Raw genomic sequence first — 12500 nt, forward strand, 5'->3', positions numbered from 1 at the left:
TGCAGCTTTGGCTTTTTTTTGCGTATGTACGTAACTTTTTTAAAATATATAAGCTTTATGAACCTTGGGTTAGGTGAACGGTCTTTTGGGCTGAGTGATTGTGTGTGTTGATCATGTGTTTGAATTGTATTGGCGTGTTCTATGGAGCTAGGAGCTAGCAGAGGAGCTAGGAGCTAGCATAACACGTACCGTACCGTACGTGCGCGTCACGTACGTAACTTTTTAAAAATATATAAGCTTTATGAACCTTGGGTTAGGTGAACGGTCTTTTGGGCTGAGTGATTGTGTGTGTTGATCATGTGTTTGAATTGTATTGGCGTGTTCTATGGAGCTAGGAGCTAGCAGAGGAGCTAGGAGATAGCATAACAAACACGCAGGTGTTATTATGCAGGATTAATTTGTGGCATATTAAATATAAGCCTGGTTGTGTTGTGGCTAATAGAGTAAATATATGTCTTGTGTTTATTTACTGTTGTAGTCATTCCCAGCTGAATATCAGGTACCGTGAGTATGCAGCCTTGGCTGCTAAACATTCGATAACTTGACCGTATGTGCGCGTCACGTACGTAACTTTTTAAAAATATATAAGCTTTATGAACCTTGGGTTAGGTAAACGGTCTTTTGGGCTGAGTGATTGTGTGTGTTGATCAGGTGTTTGAATTGTATTGGCGTGTTCTATGGAGCTAGGAGCTAGCAGAGGAGCTAGGAGCTAGCATAACAAACACGCAGGTGTTTTTATGCAGGATTAATTTGTGGCATGTTAAATATAAGCCTGGTTGTGTTGTGGCTAATAGAGTATATATATGTCTTGTGTTTATTTACTGTTGTAGTCATTCCCAGCTGAATATCAGGTCACCCCCGGCTCTCACAGCATCTTCCCTATCTGAATAGCTTCAACTCCCCACTAGTCCTTCACTTGCACTTTACTCATCCACAAATCTTTCATCCTCGCTCAAATTAATGGGGAAATTGTCGCTTTCTCGGTCCGAATCTCTCTCACTTCATGCGGCCATCATTGTAAACAATAGGGAACTTTGCGTATATGTTCAACTGACTACGTCACGCTACTTCCGGTAGGGGCAAGCCTTTTTTTTATCAGATACCAAAAGTTGCAATCTTTATCGTCGTTGTTCTATACTAAATCCTTTCAGCAAAAATATGGCAATATCGCGAAATGATCAAGTATGACACATAGAATAGATCTGCTATCCCCGTTTAAATAAAAAAAATTCATTTCAGTAGGCCTTTAAGTGAGCACTAATGCATTAATTCAGTGTTTTTCGTTCTCGCAATTGTTGGCTATGAATTCAAACCATAGCCAAGCATGCATCACTATAGCTCTTGTCTCCAAGTACTGTCACGACCTGTCACATCACGCCGTGATTTATTTGGACTTTTTTGGTGTTTTCCTGTGTGTAGTCTTTTAGTTCTTGTCTTGCGCTCCTATTTTGGTGGCTTTTCCTCTTTTGTTGGTATTTTCCTCTCGCAGTTTAATTTCTTCCCCGAGCGCTATTCCCCGCACCTGCTTTGTTTTAACAATCGGGTGTGTGGATGCTATCCTTTTTTGTGCGGACATTGTTGATTGCCATGTCATGTACGGATGTACTTTGTGGACACCATCTCTGCTCCACACGCTGTAAGTCTTTGCTGTCGTCCAGCATTCTGTTTTTGTTAACTTTGTAGCCAGTTCAGTTTTAGTTTTGTTGAATGCCTTTTCTTAGCGGCACTCGCCTTCTGTTTATCTTTGGTTTAAGCATTGGATACCTTTTGATCTGCACGCTGCCTCCAGCATATTGTGATCATGACAAAGCAATTACCGTATTTTTCAGACTATAAGTCGCTCCGGAGTATAAGTCGCACCCGCCAAAAATGCATAATAGAGAAGGAAAAAAACATATATAAGTCGCACTGGAGTATAAGTCGCATTTTTGGGGGAAATTTATTTGATAAAACCCAACATCAAGAATAGACATTTGAAAGGCAATTTAAAATAAATAAAGAATAGTGAACAACAGGCTGAATAAGTGTACGTTATATGAGGCATAAATAACCAACTGAGAACGTGCCTGGTATGTTAACGTAACATATTATGGTAAGAGTCATTCAAATAACTATAACATATAGAACATGCTATACGTTTACCAAACAATGTGTCACTCCTAATCGCTAAATCCCATGAAATCTTATACGTCTAGTCTCTTACGTGAATGAGCTAAATAATATTATTTGATATTTTACGCTAATGTGTTAATAATTTCACACATAAGTCGCTACTGGGTATAAGTCGCACCCCCGGCAAAACTATGAAAAAAACTGCGACTTATAGTCCGAAAAATACAATAGCTACCTACTGATATGGAAGAGTATAACACGGTCACTCTTCCACATCAGTCTTCCGTACTGTCAGGGGACGGCGTGGCGCGGTTGGGAGAGTGGCCGTGCCAGCAACCAGAGGGTTCCTGGTTCGATCCCCACCTTCTAGCAACCTCGCCACGTCCGTTGTGTCCTTGAGCGAGACACTTCACCCTTGCTCCTGATGGGTCGTAGTTAGGGCCTTGCACGGCAGCTCCCGCCACCAGTGTGTGAATGGGTGAATGGCGAAATAGTGTCAAAGCGCTTTGAATACATTGAAGGTAGAAAAGCGCTATACATGTATTACTCTTCCGAGCTCTAGACAGCACAGACACTGAACAACGGCACGTTATTTGCGGATTATAATTACTGGTTTGCAAAAAATATTTTTAGGTGAAATGACAATCTCCCACGGCACACCAGACTGTATCTCACGGCACACTAGTGGGCCGCGGCACAGTGGTTGAAAAACACTGAATGAATGCATTACTGCTCACTTAAACACTTTAAGTTAAATACAATTTAACAGAAAAGTGAAAACAATCACATGACACTGGAATTGCGAAATCCTGTACTTTGAGTCCAACTGGAGAAGAATGCAAACCCTGACAGAGGCCGGGGAGGGCCACCTTATGCATGCAAGTTCTACTACGATGTGCTTGTTATGGACAGTGTTGGGACTAACGCGTAACTGGTAATCTAACGCGTTATCTTCTATATTCAGTAACTCAGTTACCATTACTAAATGATGCGTTACTGTGTTATTTTACGTTATTTTTTATGTAGTATCGGTTAGAAACAGAAGATCTGAGTGTTTTATTGGAGCGCTGCGGTGTCGTCCTTCTGTGTCACAAGGAAAAGAAAAGGCGTGCTTTGTGTGGGTGGGGACGGGGGGTGGGGCTCCCAGACCGTAGTCGAGGGGCGCAGGGGAGACGGTCCTCCAGGGCCTATGTACTTCGGGGCTAACAACCTTCACTTTACCCGGAAGTGGGTCTTTACAGCTGAGGGTGAATGACGAGGCCGGCGGTTTGTTGCAACTTTGTGACTTTATTGGACGCAGCCATCCACCAAGGTAGAGCACCTGCACGCACTCACTGTTGCCGCTTCCTCACCTCTCTCGCCCACTCACTCACTGACGTCACTCACCTCACATGCTGTCATATCTTAAAGGGCCACACACATACGCTACTCTCATAACAACTAACAAGACATCATGGCTAAGCCAGAAGTCGAGTTTCTTAACATGGAGACATTCTCAATACTTTTCTTTTGTCGAGCACAAAGAAAAGAAAATTTTAGTTAAATGTAAGTTGTGTCTTGGATCAAAGATCCTATCTACTTAAAGTTAAAGTGCCATTATGTTGCAGCTATTTAAAATAGTTTTGTCAATTTGTTCTGGCCTGAAATAAATTGGCCCTTTGAAACATATCTTTGTCTTTGTGTGTTGTATGTAGACCACATTGCTTAGCAGAGTTCAGTGATGCAAATGCATGTCAAGTTGATCAACACATTGTATTATTCTCCAGGGCAGTGGTTCTTAACCTGGGTTTGATCGAACCCTAGGGGTTCGGTGAGTCGGCCTCAGGGGTTCGGCGGAGGTCAAAACACACCCGACTCATCGTGTAAATACAAACTTCTCCTTATCGGCGTATTACGGATACGGCAACAGCTGACTGATTTGCAGGTGTGTAATTTGTTGTGAGTTTATGCACTTTGTTGGTTTTTGTTCTTTGAACGAGGTGATGTTCATGCACGGTTCATTTTATGCACCAGTAAAAAAAACATGGTAACACTTTGGTATGGGGAACATATTCACCATTAATTAGTTGCTTATTAACATGCAAATTAGTAACATATTGGCTCTTAACTAGTCATTATTAAGTACTTATTAATGCCTTATTCGGCATGGCCTTATTATAACCCTAACCCTCTAATCCTGACCTTATCCTTAACCAAATAACTCTAAATTAAGTATCTGTTACTTAGTGCAGTGGTTCTTAACCTGGGTTCGACCGAACCCTAGGGGTTGGGTGAGTCGGCCTCAGGGGTTCGGCAGAGCCTCCGCCGCGGAGGTCAAGACACACCCGACTCATCGTGTAAACAAAAACTTTTCCCTGTTGGCGTATTATGTATACCCCCAAAAAATGTTCCCTCTAATTTTCTATATGTGTGAGCAAACGCAAAAACTCCTTGAGCATTCATGTGGAACCTGACTAAATAAAAAGTTCAATGTTTTATTATTATAATCAAAAGACAGCAGTCATTTCCATGAGATTATTTTGTGTTTTGGCCCACTTAAAATGACTATAACATATTGTTTTTCATGAGCTGTGTACTAGTATTATATGTCTGGGTGGGGGGTCCTGCTTTGGAAATAATGTGTACCCCTTTCAGATATCGCATTTAGTTCCCACTAAAACATTCACCTGTTGCACAATGAGATGTAAACATGGAATCATGTGTACATTCCTGTAACTTTCTGTCTGTAAAATATATCTTTATTAGTATTTCTTTAATATAATAACATCATTTTGTGATTACGGTTCATCCATCATGCTGTGGTCTCGATAGCCTGCTGATCCTGAGCCGGAGCGGGATGGATGGATATATATATACAATATCTGGGTATTTTTTCTAATAATGTTTATACTGTAAACTTTGAGTTGTTAAAGTTCAAGTGCACCTCTCTCCTCAAGTGTGCATGTGAGTGTGTATGAGTGGATGTGTGATTGTATGAAGGCTTTGCGTGAGCAAAGTATGACTGTTAAATGTGATTTTAACTGTAAAATTCAATAAAAATATTTGCAAAAAAAAAAAGATTACGGTTCGGGTTCGGTGAATGCGCATATGAAACTGGTGGGGTTCGGTACCTCCAACAAGGTTAAGAACCACTGCCCTAGTGTCCAAATAATTCAAAACTAAGTCTTTGTTACTTAGAATATGTTCCCCATACTAAAGTGTTACCAAAAACATATAACTTTGTCTTGAATTTAAAAAAAAAAATTTTTTTATTTTTCATTAAAGAAGGGTTCGGTGAATGCGAATATGAAACTGGTGGGGTTCGGTACCTCCAACAAGGTTAAAGGCCTCTGAAATTAAATGTTCTTATTTAAAAGGGGATAGCAGATCCATTCTTTGTGTCATACTTGATCATTTCGCGATATTGCCATATTTTTGCTGAAAGGATTTAGTAGAGAACATCCACGATAAAGTTTGCAACTTTTGGTCGCTGATAAAAAAAGCCTTGCCTGTACCAGAAGTAGTGAAGTGAATTGAAGTGAATTATATTTATATAGCGCTTTTCTCTAGAGACTCAAAGCGCTTTACATAGTGAAACCCAATATCTAAGTTACATTTAAACCAGTGTGGGTGGCACTGGGAGCAGGTGGGTAAAGTGTCTTGCCCAAGGACACAACGGCAGTGACTAGGATGGCGGAAGCGGGGATCGAACCTGGAACCCTCAAGTTGCTGGCACGGCCGCTCTACCAACCGAGCTATACCGCAGGTTGAAGGGCTCCTCACATTTGCACATTGTTTACACCAGCAGCGAGAGCGATTCGGACCGAGAAAGCGACAATTACCCCATTAATTTGAGTGAGGATGAAAGATTTGTGGATGAGGAAAGTGAGAGTGAAGGATTAGAGTGCAGTGCAGGACGTATCTTTTTTCGCTCTGACCATAACTTAGGTACAAGGGCTCATTGGATTCCACACTTTCTCCTTTTTCTATTGTGGATCACGGATTTGTATTTTAAACCACCTCGGATACTATATCCTCTTGAAAATGAGAGTCGAGAACGCGAAATGGACATTCACAGTGACTTTCATCTCCACGACAATACATCGGCAAAGCACTTTAGCTACGGGGCTAACGTGAGAGCATCGTGCTTAAATGCAGACAGAAACAGAAGAAATAAGCCCCTGACTGGAAGGATAGACCGAAGATCAACAATACTATTACTACTTCTACTATTAGAAGACACCGAACCAAACCCTGTACGTGTTACCACACGGTTAATGCTGTCCAGCCTGGCGAAGCCTAGCAATGCTGTTGCTAACGACGCCATTGAAGCTAACTTAGCTATGGGACCTCGACAGAGCTATGCTAAAAACATTAGCTCTCCACCTACGCCAGCCCTCATCTACTCATCACCACCCGTGCTCACCTGCGTTCCAGCGATCGACGGCGCGACGAAGGACTTCACACGATCATCGGTGTGGTCGGCGGCTAGCGCGTCTGCTATCCAACTCAAAGTCCTCCTGGTTGTGTTGCTGTAGCCAGCCGCTAATACACCGATCCCACCTACAGCTTTCTTCTTTGCTGTCTTCATTGTTCATTAAACAAATTGCAAAAGATTCACCAACACAGATGTCCAGAATACTGTGGAATTGTGTGGTGAAAACAGACGACTTAAGCTGGCCACCGTGCTATTCCAAAATGTCTGCTTCAACCTGTGACGTAACGCGCAAACGTCATCATACCGAGACGTTTTCAGCCGGATATTTCGCGGGAAATTTAAAATTGCACTTTATAAGTTAACCCGGCCGTATTGGCATGTGTTGCAATGTTAAGATTTCATCATTGATATATAAACTATCAGACTGCGTGGTCGGTAGTAGTGGCTTTCAGTAGGCCTTTAATGGAAGCCTTAAAAAAAAAAAGAAGTAACTAAATAGTTACTTTTCACTGTAACGCATTACTTTTTGGTGTAAGTAACTGAGTTACTTTTGAAATAAAGTAACTAGTAACTGTAACTAGTTACTGGTTTTCACTAACTAGCCCAACACTGGTTACGGATAGTTAATCCAACAAGTCCCCACCATGTTTAGTTATAAAATATTAAAAATAAAAATAAAATGTGTTTGCTTGCACTGATGATGTATGCAACTCATGCTCCTCTTGCAGAAAAGCTAGCCGGACTTTAGCTGTTAGCAAGTAGCGTTTTTGATTTAGCGTTATTATTTTTGGGCGTAAATAATGCCGCCGGCTGCCCGGAGGATGGGACCCACAGCCCGGAGGATGGGACACACAGCCCGGCTCTGACAGCTCACGTCGGGCTAGCATGGATGCTAAGTGTAGCTACTTTAAATGGGCGAAGCCTCCCCTCCATGTTCCTCGCTTGAAGCGCGCCGTCGTAAAACTTCCTTACCTCGCCTTCAACGACGTCGTGGTACGCGGGCGGAGGGTCGAAGCCTCCCGTGCCGGTCCTCCCGCTCGTTTCCCCGTCGCCGCTCGTACTCAAGGCGGGGGCAGGCCCGCTCTCCATGGGCTCGTATCCATAGCCCAGCCCGGGACTTTCGTTGGTGAGGAGCGCGACCGCCTCGTTGATGTCGTTCTTCGCCAAGCGGAGGGCCTTCCTTATCACGTTCGGGTCCGGGAAGCCCATGCAGAGGAGCGTGGTGATGTGCTGCTCCTCTTCGGTCTCCATAGTCGCCGCGGTCGCCGCCTAATAGCGTGGGGGTTCGGGGCACAGCCCAGTAGCTGTGCTGCACGCCGCCATGTTTACAGCGCGCTGCTGCTGACTGTCACGATCTGGCTTCCCCCACCAGCCACTACAGCGCCCACACAGGTGTTATGCGCACTTCAGTGGCCTCGGAAATCGCACTCTCACCCAGGGGAACATGCACAAATCATACTAAAAAAAATTTTAAAATCCTCAAACAAGTAAAATATGTGTTACCATCATAAATGAGACTACGACAAAACTTTAAAAAATGTGTTATTTCATTTTGACTAACGACTATTTAAATGAATTGTGTCTTCTTCCATGGGAACGTAAATCTCCCATTGTGTTGTCCATCGACCTCACGCTTGTAGCACTTCAGCGGCCTCGGAAATCGCACCCTCACCCGGGGGAACATGCACAAATCACAGTAACAAATTTTAAAAAATTCTCAAACAAGTAAAACATGTGTTACCATCATAAATGAGACTACGACAACAGTTAAAAAAACGTGTTATTTAATATCGATTAACGATTATTTAAATTAATTGTGTCTTCTACCATGGGAACGTAACCCCCCCATTGTGTTGTCCATCTAGCCCACGCTTGTAGCACTTCAGTGGCCTCGGAAATCGCAGTCTCACCCGGGGAACATGCACAAATCACACTAACAAATACAAAAAAATCCTTAAAGAAGTAAACCATTTGTTACCATCATAGATGAGACTACGACAAAAGTTTAAAAAAAAATTCAATTTAATATCGATTAACGACTATTTAACTTAGTTGTGTCTTCTCCCATGGGAACTTAAACCCCCCATCGTGTTGTCCATTTAGCTCAAACTTGTAACACTTCAGCGGCCTCGGAAATCACAACCTCGCCCCGGAAACATGCACAAATAAATCACACTAACAAATATATAAATAAACCATTAAAGAAGTAGAACATTTGTTACCATCATAAATAAGACTACGACAAAACTTTTAAAAAATGTGTTATTTAATTTTGACTAACGACTATTTAAATTAATTGTGTCTTCTCCCATGGGAACGTAAACCCCCCATTGTGTTGTCCATCTATCTCAAACTTGTAGCACTTCAGTGGCCTCGGAAATCGCACCCTCGCCCGGGAAACACGCACAAATCACACTAATAAAAAAATAAAAAAATCCTCAAACAAGTAAAACATTTGTTACCATCATAAATGAGACTACGAAAAAAGTATTAAAAAAAGTTATTTAATATCGATTATACTATTTAAATTAATCGTGTCTTCTCCCACGGGACTTAAACCCCCCATGTGTTGTCAATCTTACGCACTGTAGATTTTGTAGACAAATTTCCCCGTAAAATGTCTCACTTTCGTGGAATGCTAACAACCCCTGCTCACCAAAAATGTAAATAATAATTTTGGTATTGGTGTTATAACGTGTTCAGACACCAATGTCACGTGATAAATAACGTTTTGCTTTGTAAGTTAATTACGAGTAATTATGTTCGTTGCTGTAGTTTTATTGTTTGCTTTCACTTCCACATTCCACTCTTCCATTCCACGAAAAGGAAGCCAAGGCTGACGTCTCAATTCCGCGCACTTCCGCAATTCCATACAGTTTAGAGTACTTCAGTGCCTTCTCAATACGCGCACTTCCATCCAAACACGTGTTGAGTGCGTACCGCTGAGTGCACTGCGCAGCGCTGCCGGTCCGTACTGTGGAAGTACACTGAACAGAAGAAGCGGGTAAATATTGCAAACGTCATTTCCGGTATGTGCGCATCGCGTCATCGATACACTGTCAGAATCACAAGTAAAATAGATACTGAAGTACATTAATGGACACGTGATCTCAGTAGCCAATCACAATGTAGGTTTAATTCATGTTTAACAGTGCTCGGCCTAGCTTGTTTGTAAATTAAAAATACATACATAAATAACTTAGGGCTATATGAGTTGTATGTAAAAAAAAAAACAATTAATACAGACATTTTGTTGGACTTATTTTGGTTAAACATATATTATAAAAAATATTAAAAACAACCATTGTTTGAACATTTTAAGTTGGAATTTACAAAACCCCAAACCAGTGAAGTTGGCACGTTTTTGTGATTGGTAAATAAAAACAGAATACAATAATTTGCAAATCTTTTTCAACTTATATTCAATTGAATAGACTGCAAAGACAAGATATTTAATGTTCCAACTGAGAAACATTTTTTTTTTGCAAATAATCATTAACTTAGAATTTATTGGTGGCAACACATTGCAAAAAAGTTGTCACAGGGGCATTTTTACCACTGTGTTACATGGCCTTTCCTTTTAACAACACTCAGTAAACGTTTGGGAACTGAGGAGACCAATTTTTGAAACGTCTCAAGTGGAATTCTTTCCCATTCTTGCTTGATGTACAGCTTAAGTTGTTGTCTCAGTTGGGGTATTTTAGGCTTCATAATGCACCACACATTTTCAAAGGGAGACAGGTCTGGACTACAGGCAGGCCAGTCTAGTACCCGCACTCTTTTACTACGAAGCCACGCTGTTGTAACACATGGCTTGGCATTGTCTTGCTGAAATAAGCAGGGGCGTCCATGGTTACGTTGTTTGGATGGCAACATATGTTGCTCCAAAACCTGTATGTACCTTTCAGCATTAATGGTGCCTTCACAGATGTGTAAGTTACCCATGTCTTGGGCACTAATACACCCCCATACCATCACCGATGCTGGCTTTTCAACTTTGCGCCTATAACAATCCGGATGGTTCTTTTCCTCTTTGATCCGGAGGACATGACGATCACAGTTTCCAAAAACAATTTCAAATGTGGACTCGTCAGACCACAGATCACTTTTCCACTTTGCATCAGTCCATCTTAGATGAGCTCGGGCCCAGCGAAGCCGGCGGCGTTTATGGGTGTTGTTGATAAATGGCTTTGGCTTTGCATAGTAGAGTTTTAACTTGCACTTACAGATGTAGCGACGGACTGTAGTTACTGACAGTGGTTTTCTGAAATGTTCCTGAGCCCATGTGGTGATATCCTTTACACACTGATGTGGCTTGTTGATGCAGTGCCGCCTGAGGGATCGAAGGTCCGTAATATCATCGCTTACGTGCAGTGATTTCTCCAGATTCTCTGAACCTTTTGATGATATTACGGACCGTAGATGGTGAAATCCCTAAATTCCTTGCAATAGCTGGTTGAGAAACGTTGTTCTAAAACTGTTGGACAATTTGCTCACGCATTTGTTGACAAAGTGGTGACCCTCTCGCCCCATCCTTGTTTGTGAATGACTGAGCCTTTCATGCAAGCTTCTTTTATACCCAATCATGGCACCCACCTGTTCCCAATTAGCCTGCTCACCTGTGGGATGTTCCAAATAAGTGTTTGATAAGCATTCCTCAACTTTCTCAGTCTTTTTTGCCACTTGTGCCAGCTTTTTTGAAACATGTTGCAGGCCTCAAATTCCAAATGAGCTAATATTTGCAAAAAATAAAAGTTTACCAGTTGGAATGTTAAATATCTTGTCTTTGCAGTCTATTCAATTGAATATAAGTTGAAAAGGATTAGCAAATCATTGTATTCTGTTTTTATTTACAAGTTACACGACGTGACAACTTCACTGGTTTTGGGTTTATATTACGTCACAAAACTACTGTAATTATTTGTAGTACATTGTATTGTATTGGTTAGTGTTCTTTTCTTTTACAAGGTGTGTTACATGTTAAAATTGTGCTGTTTTGGCGCGGGCCATTGAGATGTTGATTTGAGATACAAGTGTTTTAAGTTATGAGCTCAGTCACAGGACCAATTAAGCTCGTAAGTTGAGGTGCTCCTGTGTACAGTAGTTTGCCTTGCAGAATGTTGTTCAAGTGTCAGTGGAGGACATCAGCAACAGTGTGCTTTGTGTGTAGGCCACCACTAGATGGCAAACAAAAAAAGTAATGCATTGATTCACAAACTGTGGCTCCATCTAGTGGTACTTGATTAAAGTACAGTTTTGTTACCATTTAAACTGGGTAATGTTAAAGTGGCCACAAATATTAAATATACTTGTTAACTAAAATCTCAGCCTTATTTTTTTTTTTTAATGAATACTTAGGCCTACTATGCTACCACATTTTAATGTTGGCCATTATGGTGGTACTTGGAGAGCCAAATGTTTTACTGAGGTGGTACAGAACTCATGTATTTGCACACGTCCTACTGTTTGTATGTACAAACCCCAAAACCAGTGAAATTGGCACGTTGTGTCAATCGTAAAATAAAAAATAAAATACAATGATTTGCCTCCGGAGAAATCACTGCACATAAGCGATGATATTATGGACCTTCGATCCCTCAGGCGGTACTGCATCAAAAAGCGACATCAGTGTGTAAAGGATATCACCACATGGGCTCAGGAACACATCAGAAAACCACTGTCAGTAACTACAGTTGGTCGCTACATCTGTAAGTGCAAGTTAAAACTCTACTATGCAAAGCCAAAGCCATTTATCAACAACACCCAGAAACGCCGCCCGAGCTCATCTAAGATGGACTGATGCAAAGCGGAAAAGGGTTCTGTGGTCTGACGAGTCCACATTTCAAATTGTTTTTGGAAACTGTGGACGTCGTGTCCTCCGGACCAAAGAGGAAAAGAACCATCCGGATTGTTATAGGCGCAAAGTGTAAAAGCCAGCATCTGTGAAGGTATGGGGGTGTATTAGTGCCCA

At 41.6% G+C, this 12500-nt stretch overlaps 2 protein-coding genes across 3 annotated transcripts in view; one reads left to right on the plus strand and one right to left on the minus strand.

The window, feature by feature from the left end:
* usp24 (ubiquitin specific peptidase 24) overlaps positions 1-7967 on the minus strand; it is a 119769-nt gene extending 111802 nt beyond the window's left edge. Inside the window, exon 1 of one of the 2 annotated variants that reach the window (XM_062038943.1) lies at positions 7502-7967. In XM_062038943.1, the coding sequence (XP_061894927.1) occupies positions 7502-7780 (279 nt within the window). In that variant the 5' untranslated portion in view covers positions 7781-7967. The remainder of the gene's footprint in view (positions 1-7501) is intronic. The other variant, XM_062038944.1, reaches the window with a different exon arrangement.
* A 1136-nt stretch (positions 7968-9103) lies between these two features.
* The window catches only part of aqp12 (aquaporin 12), a 7647-nt gene continuing 4250 nt past the window's right edge, over positions 9104-12500 (plus strand). Inside the window, exon 1 of the mRNA XM_062039304.1 lies at positions 9104-9533. The gene's annotated coding sequence lies outside the window, so the exon portion shown is untranslated. The remainder of the gene's footprint in view (positions 9534-12500) is intronic.

Source organism: Entelurus aequoreus, linkage group LG27, assembly GCF_033978785.1.
Source record: "Entelurus aequoreus isolate RoL-2023_Sb linkage group LG27, RoL_Eaeq_v1.1, whole genome shotgun sequence".
Lineage (NCBI taxonomy): Eukaryota > Metazoa > Chordata > Actinopteri > Syngnathiformes > Syngnathidae > Entelurus > Entelurus aequoreus.